Genomic DNA, 20,265 nt, shown 5'->3' with positions numbered 1-20,265 from the left:
TGTTCGGGAGGATCAACGTGCAGAAACAAAATACGCATTTGTCCACCGTCGAGCCGGTGTCCAATCCATAGACAGGTGCGAATATGCACCGCGCTTGCAGTATCGTCGCGTCAAGCCCTCTTGCTCCGGACAATCAAGTCCCCGCGGGCCGTACGATTCAGGAAAGCCTCCAATCGTGCGCACGTGTACCGTGCATCCCACGGCACATGTCTGATCGGAAGATTGAATATAATTGGCACGAACAAGACCATCGCAGTGAGTAGTGGCTGACGGACGAGTATCGCGGGTGATCCAGATGCAAAGGCCTCCACAGAAACACATATCGGATACGAACATAAGCGCCCCCAGCGTAAGCACGCCTTCATGGCCCGAGAACGTCCGATTCAGAACGAGGTTCTGCCTCAGCATTCCGAGGACCGAGAGTGTATTGCAGAAGCAGCCGCGCCGACAGCGGCGGACCGAGGATAGACATTGATACACTTCTGCGAATACCTGACGCTCAGGGCCAGCGGGTACACGCGATATGTTCTTGGCCAGAAGGCGGCGCGGGAACAGAACCGCAGTACTAGTGCAGCGAGTGGTGGAGCGAAGAAGAACCAAGTGGCGTGCCACGACTGCAACGACGCGCCCGCAGATTATCCGAATACAGCAGGTAGTCGTTGCGCGCGTTTCGCGACTAGCAGGCTGGCAGCAATGCACCTGCAGACGACCAAGGTGCTGCCGGGATCTGCGCACTGGCGAGCATCGCAGCCGAGGACACGAGCTGGTCGACACGCAGCTACAGATACTGCAGGAATCGATCGAATGCTCGTGCGCGCCCCCATTGCACAGTGCCAAGAGGTAGCAAACGAGTAAGGCGTTCGCGAAGCCTTCGAAGCAGGCAGGAGAGCACACGTCCGAGCATAGTCTCCGCATCCGCACCGCGGTCAAGAGAAGCAGATCACTGACACAGGCCCATCACAACGCATACACCATCGAAAGCCACGAGCTCCGAAACGGTGACTTGGTGGTCCTCCTGCTTCGATAGGCGTTTTACCGGCACGTGACCTGGGGCGAAGAAGACGGAGATGACGATGGGGATATGACACCGGATCTGCGTTCGTGCTGACTGTCCTGACGAGGATCGAACAATGGCCGGCGGCACGGGCGCAGCAGCTATCGATGACCACAGGGGCACAGTCCGGGCGGCAGACCTCCGAGAACGGACCCGAGTGCGGCCCATGACGCAAGCAAGCTGAGAACAAGCGCCCAGCGTTGTGGCAGAGGAATTTTGAACGGTAATTTCTCAGCTGAACGCGCTGCGAAGCAGCGCCAAGGCAAAAGCGAGATGATAGAGTCTAATAGCAATAGAGAAGCAGTGGCGGAACGAGGCCTGCAGGTGAATTTCGCGGTCTTTGAGCGGACCAGAGCCTGAGAGGGTGGATTACTGTGCGCTCGCGATAGCACCATCGTCCGATTGATAATTCTGCGCATATACGCAGTTGCGCAGCCAAGTGGGTGCCGGCGCAGGCTGGAGCACTAGCCAAGGCGACGGCAGTTTGGTGGATCACATGTAGAAAGCGGCGCGCAGAAAAATTAGCAGCAGCAGCTTGGTGGAGCTGCCGAAGTCCACAGCGTCGGTGTAAGTAACCCGGTGTAAGTTTACAGCGCGTGTGAAGGCACGGCTACGGCTGTGGTGCGACGGCCGGAGTGATGGGCCCCAGCCAAGACGGAGTAATGGGCTTGGGCTGGAGGCTTAAAAGGCAGCACAGCGGATGGATTGAGAACAGCTTGGCAGATGTCGGAAAGGCGCCAACGGAGACAGGCGCGCGTTGGGCGCGAGGATTCGGGATATGACCATATCAGGCAAGGCGCCCCGAGCCGGCGTCGGCTCCAGAAACTCCGACGGTGGCCGATTGGTCGGAACGGCGCGGCATCTTGGCAGAGCAATAAAGTTTTGGGGAGGATGGAAGCATATGCAGCGCAAGCATGAGGACAGAGACTATCTGGCATGACAACGAGGTGCGGCGTCGAAAGAGGCCCCGAGAAGACGAGAATGGAATAGGGGGGGTAAGAGAGTCGAAGGAGAGGCTGGGCGAGGATTAGCGAGCGGGGCTTAGTAGAAACGGTGGAGCGGCGCCGTGGGGGACGGGCGACGAGAGCGTTCGGCGGCAGCGGCCGAGCAAGAGGGGCGGAGGAGGCGTCGGGGGCAGGCGGACTGGGACGAGGGCACGTTGTCGTCGAAGAGGAGCAGGAGGGAGTCGGGGGCGAGTTGGTCGGAGTCGACGGGCGGAGTTGGACGGAGTCGGGGAGACCGGCGCTGTCTGACGGGAGACCAGTGACGATTCTGTGCCGGTCCGAGCATCTCAGATCTCTGCCGAGCGATGCGCGCCATAAGTGTCCTCCACTCTTTCCCTCTTACACATCCACATCTTTCCCTCTCCCCGTCCCTCGTCGGCTCTCCCGCCTTCCTCGTCGTCGGCCACGTCGACCATGCTCTCCGCCCGCCCCGTCGACCCCGTCCCCGTCGCCCTCCCAGTTTCCCCCGCCCTCGACGCCTCCAACTCACCCGGGCTCCGTCACTCCCCATCCACACACTCCAGACTCTCATCCCCCAAAACCGACCATCCACCCTCTCCATCTCCCTGGAACGCTCAGCCCGTCGATCCACCCGCCATTTCAGTACAGGCGGCCACACCCTCTCCGCGTCCGCCAGCACCGCATACACCCGCGCGACGTTCTCCGGATATGCTTTCCACAGATAGCCTAAAGCAGGTCCAGGTTGGTATTTGCTTTTCCCTATCGCTCACCCGTTTTCGTCCCCGTCGTCCGTTCCGTAACGTCGTTGCTGACTGCGTTTAACATGTCCTCCAACTCACAGACTCCATCCCCATCGAGCCGCCCAGCTCCGCTGATCTCGACAGAATTGCCTCCCAAGCAGTCCCATTCTCCTCCTTCCGCCATGTCGGACTGTCCTTCGACCGACCCACTACCACCCATCTCGCCGTCTGCACCTCGCTTTCCATCCTTCCAGCGCAAGAGTAGTCAGCAGCTCCGACAACCAATGACTCCGAGCACTCCGAGCACCGCAGCATCATCCCCACACCGCCTTTCTCCTGACCCGGAATTGGCTCCATCTACTCTACAGACTGCCATTCACCCTCACAACACTCCCCCGTCTAGCTCGGGCACCGTCAAGAATGGAAAGCATCATCCGGGCCCCCTCCACGACCTGCGGCGATTCCTCAATAACCATATACCTCATTCGCTTTCCCAGCCACCAAGTGCCTCGTCAGGCCACTCGTCTGCTCTCGCTACTCCGGCCGAGCCGCACCAGCTCCCCGTCGATCACCGACGCGCCGTCAACTTTGATCAGTCGGCATTACTCCATGTACCTCCTGCGGTCGCGACATCCGGCACGTCTGCAACGGAGCCCACGCCTACCAGCGCGTTGCTTCCCTCTGATATTGAAGGGAAACACAGGACCGACCGTCGCTTTTCGACTTTTTTGCGCGGCCATAAGGACAAGAAGGACAAGAATGACGAGAGTAGGAAGAAGGTGAGGGTGAAAGATGAGAAAGAGTCTAAGCATATGGGTGAGAAGCACGCTGTAAAGACACCATCCACCGGCGCGTCCTCGGTTGCTGCGACCAGCATCAAGGTGTCGACGCGCTCGCCGCCGCGCACCATTAATTCGCAGTCCAGCACACAGGCCTCGGGCTCTAGTTCTGGCTCTGGTTCAGCTGGCTCTGCGTCTGGTTCGTCGTCGAAGCATCCCGCCACCACCAATACGAATGGGGCCCCTAGCACCACTGCTCATAGTGCCGCTGCCCGTAGCACCGCTGGCCTCAGCACCGCTGCCCTTAGCACCGCTGTTCACACACCAGTTCATCTGAATGGCATCCCCTCTCTGTCATCTGCGACACACGCGCATCTGTCTAAGAAGTACGGGAAGTGGGGCCGCGTACTTGGGTCAGGTGCGGGTGGCACTGTGCGTTTGATCAAGGCGTCGACCAAGAATGGCGGAACGACGTATGCTGTGAAGGAGTTTCGTCCAAAGCGCCACGGGGAGTCCGAGCGCGAGTACCAGAAGAAGGTTACAGCCGAGTTCTGCGTGGGCAGCACGTTAAAGCACCCCAACATCATTGACACGGTCGATATCGTCACTGATCATGGGCATTATTATGAAGTGCGTCGCGCTTTTCTCTCGTACTTATTAAGGTTGTTCACACCTTGCCTCTTGTAGGTGATGGAGTATGCGCCGTACGATCTCTTTAGCGTGGTGATGTCTGGGCATATGACGCGCCCGGAGATATACTGCGTTTTCCGCCAGATTTGCGACGGTGTCGAGTATCTGCACTCGCTAGGGCTCGCGCACCGTGACCTGAAGCTCGACAACTGTGTTATGACTACACAGAACGTCGTGAAGTTAATCGACTTCGGCACAGCGACAGTCTTCCATTACCCTGGCAAGAAGACGACGCTCGCATCAGGTATCGTTGGGTCAGATCCCTACCTTGCGCCTGAGGTGCTGAGTCAGGATGAGTATGACCCACGCAAGACCGATGTGTGGAGTCTCGCCATCATCTTCATGTGCATGGTGCTGCGCCGGTTCCCGTGGAAGATCCCAGATTCCAAATCAGACCCCAGCTTCCGTTCGTTCGTTACTGCCCACCCTGACCTTTCCAAGAAGCCAGAGACTCAAGCCATCGAGGACACACAGGACAAGGACACGCTCGCTCTCCCTACGCCCACTCCAGGGCCAGCCTCCCGTGGCTCGACCGCGCCGAACTCCGCCGCCCCGTCCTTTATCGAGCCCGACCTTTCTCCCTGTAGCTCCGCCGGCAGCTCTCCCGACGACTCCGCGCTGGGCAAGCCCCATGTGCGCTCGGGCGTGCTCTCGCGCTCGACCGCGACGCTCCCGACGATGCTCAGTCTCGGGATGACCCCGCACGCCCCTCCCGAGGGCGAGGACATGGACCCTTCCGTGCGCACGTTCGCGCGCCCCGGCACGTCGACGGAGTCACTTCCCGACCAGGCGTCGCCCATGTTCTTCCGCGGACACGCGCACAGTCCCCTCCACGAGAGTCTCCCTGAGGCGTCGCCTCTCCGTTCTCCGCGCGTCCGTGCGACTACCCTCAGTGGCCTGGCCATGACTCCCTTGAGGGACCCCTTTCCTGCGACTGTCGCTGCGACGGATGAACCGCAAGCAGTCGGGCGGGAGGCCGTTCCGGAAAAGCATGTCATTGTCCCGGAGAAGCATGTCATTGTGCCGGAGAAGCACAACATCGCTCTGGGAAGGTATGACAGCATGCGGGACAAGCACGACGGCTTGAGGGATAAGCACGACGGCCTGAGGGGAAAGCATGACGGTGTTAAGGAGAAGGAACACGGTACGGATGACATCAGGCGCACGGCGCTCGCCAAGGCCGCGCACGTCCAGGAGGCCGTCACCGTCGCACACCATTCTGAGCCGGAGACATCTCGGTCTGCGGACAAGAAGGAGGAGAAGAAGCCGTCGACGAGCCCGACCAGCAAAGCCATGAACGGCGACAGCTCTCGCCGCCAGCGTCAGCGTGTAGACAGCCGCGCATCTGTCGCCACGTTCCACACTGGTGGCGCAGAGTCGATCTTCCGCCTTCTCCCTCGCGAATCGCGCTCTGCGATCCGCCGTATGATGTTTGTCGAGCCTAGCGCGCGCTGCACGCTCACTGATCTCCTGTACGGTCGCGGCCGTTCGAATGATCTCCTTTGTGGCTGCAACTCGCACGACAAGGACAGCCCGCGCTGTGCAGACCACGTCCACGAGCCTCAGGATGAGGACGCTGGGGACGAGTGGCTGACGGGCATTGTTGCGTGCTCGGTGGAGGGCGTTAAGCCCACCCACACCCACATCAAAGTCCCCATGGACGATAAGCAGAAGAACCGGCGATTTTTCTAGCCTGCCTTCTCTTACTCTCCGCCTCCGCTCACCTTGCGGACTGCATGAGCGTCCTTCGGCGCTCCGGCTTCGTATGGGGTGTATAATATCTATTGAATTCGGTTTGCTTTCATTTTATCTCCGCGCATAGAGTTTACTTCTTTGCGCGGCGCCACCAGACCCTGGCTTGGACTCTCGCAGAGGCTCGCTGGTCGGCGCCGCTCCCGCACTCACCACCACACATCGCATCGCTCCTTTCTTGCATTTTGCAGATTTTTATGCTCATCACATGGGCCAAAACCAAACTAAATCCTGTATACAAGCCTATATGGTAGAAGAGAGCTCGTGTAATGTGTATGCGTACATCTCACAAAGAATATAAGTCAAAGGACGTTTCAACCATTCAGGTGCGCGCTGAGGACTTCCAACTTCGGACATTCGCTCAGAGACTCGATACCATCCAATCCGAAATATATTGCGGTGATGCTCGAGGGAATAAAGCAGCCGTGATTCGACCTCGGCCGCAGTCAGAGTTCGTCTCGGCGCTGCGTCGTTCTACTCTCCGTGGCTTCCTCTGCGTCCTCGACCTTCGCTGCGGTCTTCCTCTTCGCAGAACCGCCGTCTTTTTCACCCTTAATATCATATCCCGCCGCGCGAAGTACGTCCGCCAATGCATCTCCGCTGAGAGTGAATGTATCGCCGTCGCCATGGCCATCGCCGTTGCCGTTCAAGTCGTTATCAATGAACTCGATGAACAGCTCCATCTCTCCGTCGTCCGGCTGCTCGACGACCACCTGCGGGTCCCCGCTCTTCAAATCGCCGCGCGTCAGGATGTGCTCCAGCGCGCGCCGGAAAACATCGTTGTGACCCATGGAACCATGCCCCACGCCCGCACCCGCATGGGGTGGTGGGGGCGCCACAATTTGCTTGCGGTGCTTTGGCTTCTTGGTCGGGTGGTCTGCGGGGGGCACGGTCTTGTCGATACTCGCGTATTCCTCCGCGTCGACCACCTCCCGGCAGCGGATATATGCCTCCTCGCGGGCATCGTGGCGCGACTTGAACCCAGGCTCGCCGCACAAGCGCGGCGTGGCGATGTGCAGGACGTAATGGCATGTCTGTGTCTCCTTCACGAAAAGTATCGTGTCTGGCATGGTCATCGAGCAGTGGAACTGGCGGTAACTGCTATCAGCGGACCGTTGGCAGCAGCAACTAAAAATAAATGCCTGCTCGCCTGAACTTCAATTTCCCGACGTCTGCCGGTCTTCTCGCAGTAGCTGCCGTCTCCCCAGCGCTGCACCAGGTATCGTGAACCCGCGCCGCGGGCGAGCTCTACATTCGCTGCTACGGCAGCCTGTTCAGCGACTGTTAGGTCAGCTCCTCCTTCCAGGCTGGGAGGGGCCTTGCCCAGAGTATATGATTCCCACTGTACACGAGATGTCAGTTATAAAAAAAGTAGATGCGTGATATGATCATGGGCTTGCCTCATTGTCCTCTTCAGGCTGGTATTCACCACCTTCACGCCATAAGTCAGCGTGCCAATGTGACTGGGATTATGGAAGACTCGCCTACACGATTTTGATGCGGCAATTCATGGAACTGGCGGACATGTAGATTATGGCAGTAGGAATACGTAAACCACCCTTGCTTATGCTGCCAGACAGCGCATACAGTCAGCTGCGGTCATTTCGCATACGCGGGGGGGACATACGAATAGACATGTCCCAGCCAGAGGCTGTAGCAGCGACCAGCTGTGCACCGGTGTGACGTCCGTCTGCGGCTCGTCAGGGATTGAGAAATTCTCTTCTGGCGGTGGGGGGATTAAGCACAAGTAAGAAGCGAGTGCACCCAATCTCAGATGCTGCAGTGTGAAATCTGAGGCACGAGGAGGAGCTGGCTGCATGGAAGTCCAGACATTATCAGGCTTAGGGTGAGAGGTCACAAGGGAGAGCACAGACAGCCGATGGGGACTTCGTATCTTCAGCACCCTCAATGCTTTTGAACTGGGAGGCCTGCCATTGCGGGTCCCTCCATGTCTGGTCGAGAAACTCGGGTTCTCCGCCGCGAAGACCGTCGTTCAGCCACCGCTCGGCGGTATCGTTTAGGACGGGGAGACCGTTGAGGAAGACGACGCGAAATTTGGGGAAGGCGTATGGGTCTTCTGGAACAAGCGAGTGATGCAGACGGGCTATCACAGGGGAGCAGATAGAGAGGAGAAGAAATGATGGGAGGGCTGGGAGCATGGCGGAAGGACAGCTGGAGACTAATAAGTGAGGCTCGAATATTCAGCTGGACCGGCAGGAAACGTGCCAGAAATAGCTAGCAGGAGTGCGAGCCACGTGCCACTTAATTATCGGTGGCGTGGATTGCGTCGGAGAGTTGTCGGAGCGAGTAATTGGATTCCCGCGGTGAGTTTGACCTTCCACAATTTCTTTTCGCTGCCATATGGTGCAATCCGCTTGCCCGCTGGGTGACGCCCTCTGTCGCTCGTCGGCCAACCTGGAAAGCCCCCCCGAGCGACCCCCCAAGCGCCATCTACGTCGGAAGCCAACTGCTGCCGATCACCGGCAGGATATCGCTCACAGCTGCCTTTTCCTCCTGATTTCATTTCCTGTGAACGCTCTCCTCGCTGTTATCTGATTATTCATTGCAGACCTTCTAATTCACATCGCGTGCATTTTCGCGAGTCTGCCCGACACAATAACGCCAGTCGCAAGGTGCGTGTCTGCCGTTTCCATATTAGCTCGGGGGGAAACTCGTTGCCGCGAGAGGCCCATCGGGAGATCAGGATTCAGGAGGCGCAGGCACTGAGTCTGGCAGCCGACGGACACAATTACGTACTCTCTGTTGTGAGCAGAATTCGACGAAGATGATTGCTTCCAAGATAATAAACTCCTGTTTTGGTCGATAATGCACGCGAGAGAACTCTAATAGGGGAATAATTCGTTAAAACGAGGGCGCAATACCTTGTCGCGCTTTTCCCCCTTCCCCCACCTGTCCCCCCACCCTCCGCTACTCTCCCCGGCCTTCCTACCATGTCGGCCTCTCCTGCGCACGAGGATCTCGGCGAGGAAGCGAAAGCAGATGAGCTGGAGGAGTCTGCTGCTGACCCTGAGCAAGGTTAGTTCCGTTTCCAACTCCGGTTACCCAACAGCAAGCGCCGTGGTTCATCGTCCTCACAATCCTTGCCTATCGCTCCTTGCTCACAGAGCCTGCTGCCGCACCAGAACCTGAAGCACCACCGAAGCGCAAGCGCGGCCGTCCTCCGGGTAGCAAGAACAAGAAGTCCGCTGCCGCTAGTGCAGCGGGTCCTTCTACGTCTGCTGCAGGGGAAGGATCGAGCGATGCCCCCCCTGCTAAACGTCCGCGAGGCCGACCTCCCAAAGTCCGTAACGTGTTTTTTTATCCCGATCGTGTGCTGATATTGCTACTACAACGTTCAGAGGAAAGCGGAGGACACGGAAACCGAGACCAAACCGAAGCGTCCGAGAGGACGTCCACCGAAGAAGAAACCTGAACGCAAGGACGACGGTGATGGTGGCGATGGCGAGGCCGCTGAGTCGAGTGCTCCGAAGAGGAAGCGAGGGAGGCCTCGCAAGGAGGTCGCTTCATCTTGACGGCTTCATCGTATACCATCTTTTTTGCCTGCTTATCCGTTCTTGCTCACCACATCTCGTATTGCCTCCTTGTAGCTCTTCGCCTTTTCCTATGACTTGCTACGACCTGTTATATTTTACGGACTTGCCACTTCCTCCCCGCGTTTGCTTTGAGTATGATACGAATACTTCCTACTCGCTGTCGCTGTCTTTCTGTTGGTCGTTCTATATTGGCAAATCATTTTGTTTTTCATCACTCTTGCATGATTCCATCACCGACGCGAGCACTCGCACAAACCCCGTCCCGGTTCCAATTCATTACTCTCCCATGGAAGATCTGGAATGCCGCATGTTCACTAGAACGAGGGTATGATCCAATAAATCTGGCGTATTTCACCGCTCCTTAGTGTCGTAACTCTGAAAATGGATTCATTGGTGCAAATATTCCGGCATCTAGCTGGACATAATCATCTAGTCATGATTGAGTACATAGTAACGAACACAAAGAATTACCGACGTTTACGGCACGGCATTCTTGCGCCGGCTTCGCATACTTTACCCTCGATTCCAGAACCGACGCAAACCCGTCACACACGTGATACTAGCCAACCCTACACCCACTGCAGCACTCGCCCAACCCGTATACTCCAGGATTCGCTTCTGCTTGGAAGCCAGACGTTTGACGGTGGAGTAGCTGATGTCAGGCCGGAAGGTGACCATGGTGTATTGCGGTAGCCAGCCAGTAGAAGGATTCGGAGAAAACGGTACGCGAGAGAGAACGGGAATAAGAGAATTGAGCGTAACGTGCGTTGAAGATATAGCGTAAAGGACATTGTCGAGCGCTTTGCGGAAGAGGTACGCAGGGGTTATGACATCGTGCCGCATCTCCACGCTTGCAGTGCAACATCCACATTAAGCGTACAGATATTAATCGGAAGGCGAGCTACGTACTAATTGGCCATCGCGAGGTCACAGATGGCAACGAGGTCTTCGTGCCGACTTTCGGTGTATTTTCTCAGAGCATTAGCTAGTTGGACATCTTCTGTTCCTTCCGGTACTTGGTAATCAGGGTCCACTCTCTCGCTCCGGAGAAGAATATCCAACACGCGGACATCCTCGAGTCCACAATTGAGGCCTTGACCGTAGAACGGAACCATGGCATGCGCCGCATCTCCGAGGATAATAGCACGGTCCTTGAAGTGGTATGGCGTCGCCTAGAACAGTTGATGGTCCCAACAGCATGTCATATGCTTCTGCCAACAGAAAATCAAGAGACAATAGAACCGCACCTTAACTACCATGAGCGGGCTCCGCGGGTTTCTGTGAAAATCGTGTAACAGCGCATCTTCACCTATCAGGTGCAATGCATCGGAGAAGTATGTCTTGAACCACTTGATGATCACTTCCGGCGTATCCAGACGATCGAATTCTGCGGTTGGCGCAAATACAGTGCAGGTGAACGTTTTATCCTATTTATACATTCCGAAGATCTGAGCGCAGGGAAAATGGAGAAGAGAGCGCGGTAAGTCACTTCACCTGATTGGGTAGAGCGACGAGCATGAAGGTATGGCGCGGCCAGATGTGTAAATGATTGGGGTCAAGCAGGAAAGTGGGCTCCCCGGTGATGTCCGCTGGCCCTGCAGGCATTCTGAGCTCCAGGTATTCGTGCGGAATATATTCCTGCTGATAATTCATGCTACGGAACAGACGTGAGATACTCTGTGTCAGTCCGAAGCAGCTTGACGGAGAAGCTGCAGGATACCACTGATAATGCAGAGATAATAGGAATAGACGCACCGGACCACCCTCATCAGCTGACGCCGAACAATCGAGTAGCTCCCGTCTGCGCCTACACATAAGCTAAATGAAACCCTGGTATTCTGCCCTGAAGCTGCGTCTTGCACCACCATTTTCCGGCTGTCGAAATCTATGGACACGACCTTGTGGTTGAAGAGCACACGGACATTGGGAATAGCGATGGCATCTTCCAGGAGACACTCGTTCATGTACGAGCGGTCAATTGAATTGATACACTAATTCGGTCGCAGTTGGATCCCAAACATGGGATATAAAATCGCGTGTGAACCAAACTTTGTCGTGCCTCTCAAAGACGATGTGTCACATACCTCGCCGTACCTATCATATGGCTGGCTTTCTTGTTGGCCAGTTACGTAGTGGATCATTCTAGCATGCATGGGAACGACGGCCTTGAGGAAGCGGTCGGCGGCTGCAGGACTAATCACTTTTGTTGCCGCAATTCCCCGTGCGGACATAGCCAGATTGATAGAACGTAGCTGGGCCTCAGCCTTCGAGGACGGGAGGCGCATGTCTGGCGTGCGTTATTGACACAGCAGGTGACAAACACGTCTCAAAGCGTACCAGGCCTGCCTTCGTAGATCTCGACATTCCAACCCATTTTAGCCAGCGCAATTGCAGACAGACAGCCTACAGGACCTGCGCCGACCACAACGGCCTTTCGCGCCGCCGATGTCGTAGACTCGGAGGCCATGTTGGGGTTCGGCGCTGATGAAACATCAGACGTCAAACGGACGAAAGATACGAAACGTGAATGTCTTACTATTCATATCGAAATGAATGGGCCTAACAGCTAAATATCTGTGTCTAGGTGAACGCCTGGGACTGGCGGCCTCAAGGTGGTGAACGGTCCAATCAAGCGGCAACGTACTTCTCGAAAATCAGAAGCACTGGTCGCAGATGAGTGCCAACCTCAAAATATCTGGAATATGCTTCGCCGCTGGCGATGTGTAATGGGCTTGAGGAAGAATCTGATACGATCCCACCAAAATCTGAGGCTGGCCAAACAACCTAACTTGCACGCGTACGTAATCAGATATGCAGATCTCGATCTTCCTACCTTTCATGGAAGTTCTTGTTCGACAATGTTCAACTTGTGTTTGCGTTCAAAAACCCTGCAATTCTTCAAGACACTGGCATCGTAGAAGTGCGGGCGAGTATAGATTATATTCAGGGTTTGTCTGACGTTGGTTGCGTGCAGAACTGCTTGTCACTGCTCCGCGGGTCTTTATTTTCCTTAATTCAACCGCATCTACTGACAATTTCTGCCCCAACTACTTCGTACCACCGGGCTGAGTAATTCTGATGGTCTGTTATATTTTTTTGATCAGTAATTTTTCTCCTTCAAAAGAACTGAATATCTCAGAGTGAATAGGGTGTGGCCTACAGAGTCAACAGATACCTATTGATGATCACTGCCAGTGTAGATGCACATGCAGTAAACGATCCAGCGTTGCGACATCACATCACTCTAACATTGGATTATCATGGTGATTGGTAACTTCATGCGCCTCCTGAATTGACGCACTGTGGATTTGATGAAGTGCAGTTCTCCCCATTTGTCATTTCCTGAAGTGAACGCTCACCTACACCTACTCTGTATTCACTATCCAGAACATGGGTACTTGAGTAGTAGCGAGCTTACTCTCCATGAATACTACGGGAAACGAGACATACACCACTCCGAGGAAATTTGAACTCACACCGTTGAACAGATCGAGACCTCATTGACACTGCCCAATGGCTCGGTGTGTGGTCTTTTGTGTAAGGCTCAATTGTACGCATACATCACGGATCATCTGTCTGATAGATCTATCCCTAGAACCCGTGGTAATCAACGATTCGAAATTGGGTTAAAGGTGGTGGAGCATCCAATTTGGCTGCCTCTACTACGACCAGAGATCAAGTAGAGATCGCCGTATCCTTTTCCTGACCGTTTCCCTTACACCCTGATACACCTTGAATAATCCGATGTAGACGTGTTGCAAATGCGAACTGTCAACGACTGAAGTACACTCCAGTGTGGCGTTCGTTCCCCAGCATCCTCCCGCGTCAAGAATTCCTTCCCATTCATCGAGATTTCATGTGGCGGTGCTATGTCGCTATTTTCGCAAAACTTCTTGTATAATGGTACTCAATATGTTGCGTAGTCCATAGTAGAAATTCGAATTCGAGCATCAACCGGCGAGCGCTTATCATGTCGCGCATAATGGCGGTTTGTCAACTGCCGACGGCCGGCCTCACCAGCCTGAGCTTGCAGATAACTTACTACAGCCTCTCGCCGGACCCGTCCAGACTGGTGTCCCCTCCTCATCGTACACTCTTCTCTTTAATCGCGTAACACAACTAATTCCTGATCATGGCGAAGAAGACATCGGCCAACTCGCGGAGGAGGCCAATTGATGTGGTGGACGCGAAAGTGGCGGTGGATCTCGCGACAGCGCAGACATACTCAGAAAATGTCTTTCTGTTCGTGCCCAATCTCATTGGCAAGTAGCTCTTTCCGCACCATACTTTGTCGTTAGTTTGTTTACGTCTACACGCAGGATACTCGCGCGTTGTTCTTGCTGCGATGGCATTGCATTACATGAATTATCATCCCAAGTATTGCACGCTTGCCTATACGGTATCGTGCTTGTTGGACGCTTTCGATGGACATGCTGCAAGAGCATTAGGACAGACATCAAAATTTGGGGCGGTGCTAGACATGGTCACTGATCGGTCAGTGTTCTGAAGGATATCCGGTGCTTTCAACTGACAGGGATATCAAAGGTGCACGACGTCGGCGTTGCTGTGCTATCTCGCATCTGCATACCCTGCTTATGCTATTGTCTTCCAAATTCTCATTTCGCTTGACTTCAGCAGTCATTATATGCATATGTACAGGTAATGTTAGGATTTGAAGAGCCATGGTGCATGCCATTCACACATCCCGCAGCTCCCTTGTCACTGGTTCGCGCAGTCATAAGATAGTAACCAGCGAAGTGAGTCGCATATTGTGGTTTTACTACAATGATCCTGTGAGTGCCGAATTCATCGTGCCGTATGTCACATTTAACCTCATCGTCAGCGAGTGCTATTCGTAATATGCGCGGGTAACGAGCTATTCTACGTTGCTCTCTACCTCATGAAGTGGGTCAACACACCACTATCAACGTCGCTTGGCTTGTCCGTGGGCTATCTGGAACCTTACACTTGGGCGGAAGTCATGGCTATGTTATGCTTCCCCGTGTGCGCGCTCAAGAATGTAATCAACGTCATTCAATTGTGGAAAGCGTCGAAGATCCTCGTTGGTGTGGATCTTGCGGAGAGAGCACAAGCCAGAGAGGATGCAAAACGATCGTGAAGGGTTCTGCCGAAATGCTGACGGCGTATTCTCCCCCTTCTGTCCCGACCAGATCTTTATCGTATATGTTTCCGTGTAACTTCGGAAGGGGACTTTGTTATTCGTACATTATATCGCTCACGTTCGGATTCGCTTCCACCATTCCGAGCGAGCACAATAGTCAATAGATCGTGCCACCACGTCATCGCATTGCACAAGTAGGCAGCTACGTACTCTATCGCTCGAACTAAAAGAGAAGCTTGAATGGATAACCTGTGCAGCCGATCAATTCAACACTGATGTGGTAGATTGTCAACCAACAGGTCTTACCTCTGTTCTTCACTTTGAAAAATGAGATGAGAACGGAAAACATGATGAAGATCACAGCTGTCCATAGATACACTTGCGCTCGCTGTCGCGACGGGGACAGTTGGGCTGGTGTGACCAGTATTAGCATTAGGAAAGCTGCTGACAATGATCCATCTAAGACATTGATGTTGGTCAAAAGGCGGTTTTGGTCGCAAATTTATAGGTACTCACAGATCATCGCGACGACTTGTACTTCCTGGCCAAATTGGTTTTGATAACCAGGAGCAATCCACTGTCCGTTCGCGCCACTGTTCGGCATTCCACGAATACGAGTGAACATATATCCAGAAGTCATGACCAAGGAGACAAGAACAGTAACAGCAGCCCACGTCCAGCGGTTGAGAAGAACAGGGTAAATGAAGCGGATGCCAACGGCAGCAACTAGAGATACAGCAGCAAAAGTTCCCAATTGTGAGAAGTCAATCGGAGCCTTGTACGGGATAGTCACGGGGGTAAATCGCGAGAGTTGCTCGGCCAGAGGTGCAGCATCAAACCCACTATATGGTACATGAGATATAGTGAGATAAATTCTCTGGGTCACTCACTGAGTGAACTCATATGAGATTGGCCCAGTCCGACCGCTAGCAGGGCGACGAGGACCCTCAGCAGCAGGATACACATGAACCACTGGTGCGGATGATATACCCAGCTACTGAGAATTCAGTGACGCATACACAGTATGAATTTGCATGTACCACACCTTTTGGAAGATAGGTGTAGCGTTATCGAAGTCTATGGTACCAAAGAAGTGTGCGTTCCGTTCCGCAGCGGGCACCTTGGTCCAAGCTTTCGCAACCGAGTTGAAGTTTGGGTCGAACTCCCTGTATTCACAATCAGGTGACACCACGGCTCAGAAAACTCAGTCAGTACGTACCGACAAGGTGAACACCTGCGTCTCTTGTCCATAGCAGTGAATTGGATCGATGCAGACCAATCCCTGCTAGGATGGGTCAGCATACTGTACGTCTTCTCGTCAAGCCTGATGACCCCATTGTTCGCGGCGGCGAGACCAACAAGCTCTGCGTGAATGGATTCCGTAGACGCAGCGAGGCATAGAGGAAGTAATAAAAGAGCGAACAGGGGCCGCATCATAGCTGTGACGGTGTTGAGGTAAGGGCAAATGCAGCCGCTGCCAGTGGTGTGAACCTGCGTGAACGCGACGTGTAGATCCCCGTTTGGATCGTCGAAGCGCGTGCATCTCGCTTGACATTCCGTTATACGCTCATCTGAACGACGACGACGGCAGCGAATGCATTCGCTCAGCGATGTCTCATGCTCTCCTTCTCCGTCTCTTTCTCTCGCCGTCGTTCTTCACTGTACACGTCGCTCTGCAGTACCTGAGGCTCTATGCAGACAACATCGGTATCACCTACTACCTGACGTCCAGGCTCAGACAGCTTGATACTCAAGACTTGCGTGAAGTGTGGGGCTTTATATGGTGAACGCAGGTGGTCTTCTTGCCAACCGCCGTAGTTTGACGCGTCTCTTAGCCACCTTCTGGTCACCCGGCCCTCGAAGTCAAGAGCTCTTGAATGCTTTGTCGTCGAGATTTGCCATAAATCGACCCACATTGCTATGTTGGTGGGTGTTCAACTCCAACGTGTGGAAATTTGTAGTGACATAACCAGACCCTTTGGTACATGCAAGCATACCTGAAAGACTTCTCGCTCCCCCGCCATAACCCCGAGTCGTTCGTTATATGCCAGCGGGTATTGCACGAATGTCATGAGATCATATTCGGCGACCTACCAGCACAGCCTATTGCTCCATACTCCATCCTTACTCTACCCTCGCAGTTGGGACCTCTACAGAAGAGGGTAAAGCCTCACGTTCAGCCGGTCGTGGTGGGGATCGGTATGGTGTGGGCAGGTACCCCAGGCATGCCGAAATTGACCAAAATCATGGGCCGAGTTGCCATTGAGCAGGGCCGTATTGACGATCAAAACGAGGATATCAAGAGTCTTGAAAATACCGATGACAGTCCTGTTCGGACAGCACCTTCAACAACCTCTATAGTGGCTACAGGTGAGGACAACCAGCAGGAGGATTCCGATAAGGAGGACAAAGCTTCCGCAAAAAATCCGCCGGACACTGCGAAAACTGGTACTGAAGCTGTTGTCCCTGTCAAAATAAGTCGACGTCGACGGACAATGGCTGCCCAGACGACTCCTGCGCTCCCCCTTCATCTCAAAGGAATTCGTAGATTCAGGTTATCAGAGGATCCTTTTGGTCAACAAGACCTTCCCTCACCTAATACTTCCTCTTCACCTTTCCAGTCAACGCCCTCGTTTTCGGTAACAAAGCGCCCTCAGAGGACAACAGGATCCAATGCGGTGGATATACTTATGCAGAAGTATGACCTCCCGGCTCAGGTTCATCTTTTGCGGAGTCATTATTGTCGTTCTGAGGTATTCTCATTTGCCTTGCAGTCCTTCTCAACTCAAGCTTGCATTTTTTTAAAGATCAAGTTCCTAATCGCATTGGAGTCTATTTCGAACAGACTCTTGGTGGTTCCCAGACTTGCTCGCGTAAGCGCACTGCGGGCCGAACTCACAGCGTTGAACCATTTGCTACCCGCAGAAGTTTGCGTCTGTTCTGTCGACACCATTTATTTTACTGACATTGAGTTGTTTAGGTGTGCATGCCAATGTGGTGCTCTTCTTCAGATTCGCCTGGATCGTCTCACGATGTCCGGCAACCTCATCATCGAATTGTACGGATACCACCAGGCGAGAGTGTGGTGCTCAACTCAGCAGAGCGTGCGCCGTATCTCTTGCTCATTGAGATTCTTCATGGCGATCTTGATTTCGACCCTGCCAAGCGCAGTAACAAGGAAATCTTGAAGAAGATAGTACTGAAGGAAAACAGCCATGATGGGTCGAAGGAAGATTTCGCATTCCCTGATTCGCCCTTTGCAGCTCATCAGTCAGTGACAAATCCAGAGTCTGTCAGTGCGCTGGAAGTGTCAATAGGTACTGACAGTGCCGAAGTCAACGATAGCCGGTCTGGTTTGGGGATTACCTCCTTCCTCGCTGTTCCGGTGTCACCGGCGATGCCAGTAGATGAAGAAGAAGAGGTTGACCTTGTAGAACAAATCTATGGCGCGGATAATTCTCTACGTGCGGACGACGTGAACCTCTCGGATTCCATTGTCCTCCCGCCTCCACCGAAGAACAGGGAGCTTGATATGGTTACCTGGTCTCGATCATCTTCGGTACCACAGACACCGTCAGTCGACCAGGGTGATTCGTTCAGGACACATAAATCTTTCAACGGCCTCAGTCTTTCCATCCCCATGACTCGGCGGAGGCTGAGTCCTCCCTTAGAGCCCGACTCAAGCCACCTTCACCCGCATAGTAACGGGCAACCGACGCCCCGTGTACTCTCTCTTGATGAATATTCCGATCGTATGCGCACTGCAGCTGTCATGCTTGCACAGCTCAATGCCAACCTTGTCCGCGAACCCACCACTGCCCTTCTTCCTCCGGGAACACCTGTTACAGGGTCGGAGTCTACATTCATAGCTCCGCTCCGATGGCTTCCTGGGACAAACTGGCGGATAAGCTCGCCGGTCGTTTCCGCAACGGGAGCCGCACCGTCCGGTTCCTCGCAAGAACACCCATTACCACTCCCTTCTGCTTCGGTGTCTACGCGGATGCGATTACAGCCGTCAGAAGCCGCCGCAATCCGAGAGCGCATCATGGGCGAAATGCTTGCATTGGAAGAAGAGCGGATGGCACGTATGCGTGAAAATAGCACTGGAGAGGGTGTGTTCACATTTGGTCTCGGTGATGGGAGCATAAAAACTGCGGAAGATGAGGGGATCATTCGTCGTGAACTCAGCAAGGTAGACCCATCGGCTGTTGTCTTCAGCGAATCATGGGCCGCAAAGAAGGTATGGACTTCATCTCGAGAGCGGCTCGGTAGCCGATTATTTACCGACAGAAATCCTACAGAGTCGAATACGACAAGCTTCGCCTTACGGTCATCTAGGTCAGTCTCTGAGCCCTGCCGTTTGTTCTTCTGTGACTCTATTATTCCGTAGCCAATTGGGACTGTGTCTCCGTCATTGTCAAGACCGGCGGTGATCTTCGACAGGAGCAACTGGCTGTCCAACTTATCCAGGAGTTCGAGAAAATCTGGAAGGAGGAGAATTGCTCGTGTTGGGTACGATAGTATGTTCTCTCATTTCCAATGTGACCACTCGCATTGAATGTTGCAATTAGCTTCCGTATACTTATCCTAGGCAATTCTTCTGGGTTGGTAGAGACCATCACGGATGCCGTGTCAATACACTCCATCAAAAAGTCGGAGTATGCACGGAGACTGGCTGAAGGTCAATTAGGGCATGTCACTTTGTTCGACCATTTCAAGACAGTAAGCATGCCGCTACTTCCCCTTCGGTGTCTCTTCACATTTTCCCAGACATATGGTGACCCTTCTTCCGCAAAGTTCGCACGAGCACAGCGCAATTTCGCCAAGTCTCTGGCTGGTAATACCTCTTCCATAACAGCCGTGTTCCTGCTTACAGAGCTCGCTGTGTTTCAGGTTACTCCCTTGTCACATATTTCCTCCAGATCAAGGATCGTCACAACGGCAATATCCTGCTCGACCGGGATGGACATCTGATACATATCGATTTCGGGTTCATGTTGTCAAATTCTCCGGGCAACATTGGATTCGAGGCTGCTCCTTTTAAGCTACCACTTGAATACATCGAGGTCCTAGGTGGCATTGACAGCAAACCATACGCTGAGTTCTCGAGGCTCTTCAAAGAAGGGTTCGAGGCTGCGCGGAAACATTGCGATCGAATCATAAGTGAGTCCCGTCTCCGGATTAGTTCGAAGCCTAATCCTGATATCAATAAACCAGCCCTGGTAGAGTTGATGCAGAAAGGTTTGTCTGACTGCTATCGGTCACGTATGACGTCTCATGCGTGCGTCATACAGATTCAACACTACCCTGTTTCGTTGCACTTGGAGAACAGACCGCGGCACAGTTACGAGAGCGATTCCAACAAGGTCTTACTCATGCATTTGTGGAGGAGCACGTCCAACGGCTCATCGATACTTCCCTCGGTTCCAGTTGGACACGACTGTATGATTCGGTATGTCAATTATAGTCTCTAATAACAGTTATTCTTACACAAGATGCACAGTACCAATACTACTCGCAGTCTATCCTATAATGCACTTTGGCACGAGCTCATGATGGATATATGCGAGCCTTGAGCGACCCATTGCACTGAGTTTACAAACCGGTCT

General features: G+C 53.8%; 8 protein-coding genes across 8 annotated transcripts; 4 read left to right on the top strand and 4 right to left on the bottom strand.

Moving 5' to 3' along the window:
* Nucleotides 1-2,095: 2,095 nt before the first annotated feature.
* On the bottom strand, nt 2,096-2,374 carry SCP_0403820 (hypothetical protein; the record flags this gene model as incomplete). Its single annotated transcript, XM_027757118.1, has 1 exon — nt 2,096-2,374. One exon carries the CDS (start codon nt 2,372-2,374, stop codon nt 2,096-2,098), a length of 279 nt encoding a protein of 92 aa, XP_027612919.1.
* A 98-nt stretch (nt 2,375-2,472) lies between these two features.
* Nucleotides 2,473-5,920, top strand: SCP_0403810 (predicted protein; the record flags this gene model as incomplete). Its single annotated transcript, XM_027757117.1, has 3 exons — nt 2,473-2,760; nt 2,861-4,168; nt 4,226-5,920. 3 exons carry the CDS (start codon nt 2,473-2,475, stop codon nt 5,918-5,920), a joined length of 3,291 nt encoding a protein of 1,096 aa, XP_027612918.1.
* A 506-nt stretch (nt 5,921-6,426) lies between these two features.
* Nucleotides 6,427-8,139, bottom strand: SCP_0403800 (Protein OS-9 homolog; the record flags this gene model as incomplete). Its single annotated transcript, XM_027757116.1, has 6 exons — nt 6,427-7,068; nt 7,131-7,322; nt 7,381-7,412; nt 7,465-7,549; nt 7,608-7,793; nt 7,855-8,139. 6 exons carry the CDS (start codon nt 8,137-8,139, stop codon nt 6,427-6,429), a joined length of 1,422 nt encoding a protein of 473 aa, XP_027612917.1.
* A 792-nt stretch (nt 8,140-8,931) lies between these two features.
* Nucleotides 8,932-9,513, top strand: SCP_0403790 (hypothetical protein; the record flags this gene model as incomplete). The annotated part of the gene is made up of 3 exons (XM_027757115.1): nt 8,932-9,016; nt 9,124-9,281; nt 9,340-9,513. 3 exons carry the CDS (start codon nt 8,932-8,934, stop codon nt 9,511-9,513), a joined length of 417 nt encoding a protein of 138 aa, XP_027612916.1.
* A 534-nt stretch (nt 9,514-10,047) lies between these two features.
* Nucleotides 10,048-12,077, bottom strand: SCP_0403780 (Kynurenine 3-monooxygenase; the record flags this gene model as incomplete). Its single annotated transcript, XM_027757114.1, has 8 exons — nt 10,048-10,384; nt 10,444-10,706; nt 10,782-10,961; nt 11,029-11,188; nt 11,290-11,525; nt 11,619-11,821; nt 11,872-12,015; nt 12,071-12,077. 8 exons carry the CDS (start codon nt 12,075-12,077, stop codon nt 10,048-10,050), a joined length of 1,530 nt encoding a protein of 509 aa, XP_027612915.1.
* Nucleotides 12,078-13,666: 1,589 nt separating this feature from the next.
* Nucleotides 13,667-14,653, top strand: SCP_0403770 (CDP-diacylglycerol--inositol 3-phosphatidyltransferase; the record flags this gene model as incomplete). The annotated part of the gene is made up of 5 exons (XM_027757113.1): nt 13,667-13,796; nt 13,854-14,028; nt 14,080-14,193; nt 14,246-14,327; nt 14,378-14,653. 5 exons carry the CDS (start codon nt 13,667-13,669, stop codon nt 14,651-14,653), a joined length of 777 nt encoding a protein of 258 aa, XP_027612914.1.
* A 226-nt stretch (nt 14,654-14,879) lies between these two features.
* Nucleotides 14,880-15,958, bottom strand: SCP_0403760 (Dolichyl-diphosphooligosaccharide--protein glycosyltransferase subunit 3; the record flags this gene model as incomplete). Its single annotated transcript, XM_027757112.1, has 6 exons — nt 14,880-14,905; nt 14,963-15,115; nt 15,173-15,498; nt 15,547-15,650; nt 15,702-15,822; nt 15,876-15,958. The coding sequence occupies 6 exons, from the start codon at nt 15,956-15,958 to the stop codon at nt 14,880-14,882; spliced, it is 813 nt and encodes a 270-aa protein (XP_027612913.1).
* A 308-nt stretch (nt 15,959-16,266) lies between these two features.
* SCP_0403750 (predicted protein) lies at nt 16,267-20,189 on the top strand (the record flags this gene model as incomplete). Its single annotated transcript, XM_027757111.1, has 13 exons — nt 16,267-16,439; nt 16,492-16,582; nt 16,630-17,409; nt 17,464-17,583; nt 17,637-18,896; nt 18,958-18,994; nt 19,047-19,176; nt 19,228-19,378; nt 19,427-19,493; nt 19,550-19,819; nt 19,874-19,897; nt 19,951-20,108; nt 20,160-20,189. The coding sequence occupies 13 exons, from the start codon at nt 16,267-16,269 to the stop codon at nt 20,187-20,189; spliced, it is 3,291 nt and encodes a 1,096-aa protein (XP_027612912.1).
* Nucleotides 20,190-20,265: the final 76 nt, after the last annotated feature.

This window comes from Sparassis crispa (assembly GCF_003851025.1).
Source record: "Sparassis crispa DNA, contig_000003F, whole genome shotgun sequence".
In the NCBI taxonomy this organism is placed as follows: domain Eukaryota; kingdom Fungi; phylum Basidiomycota; class Agaricomycetes; order Polyporales; family Sparassidaceae; genus Sparassis; species Sparassis crispa.
The sequence above is the reverse complement of the archived record's forward strand: the minus strand, read 5'-3'. Positions and strand labels throughout refer to the sequence as shown.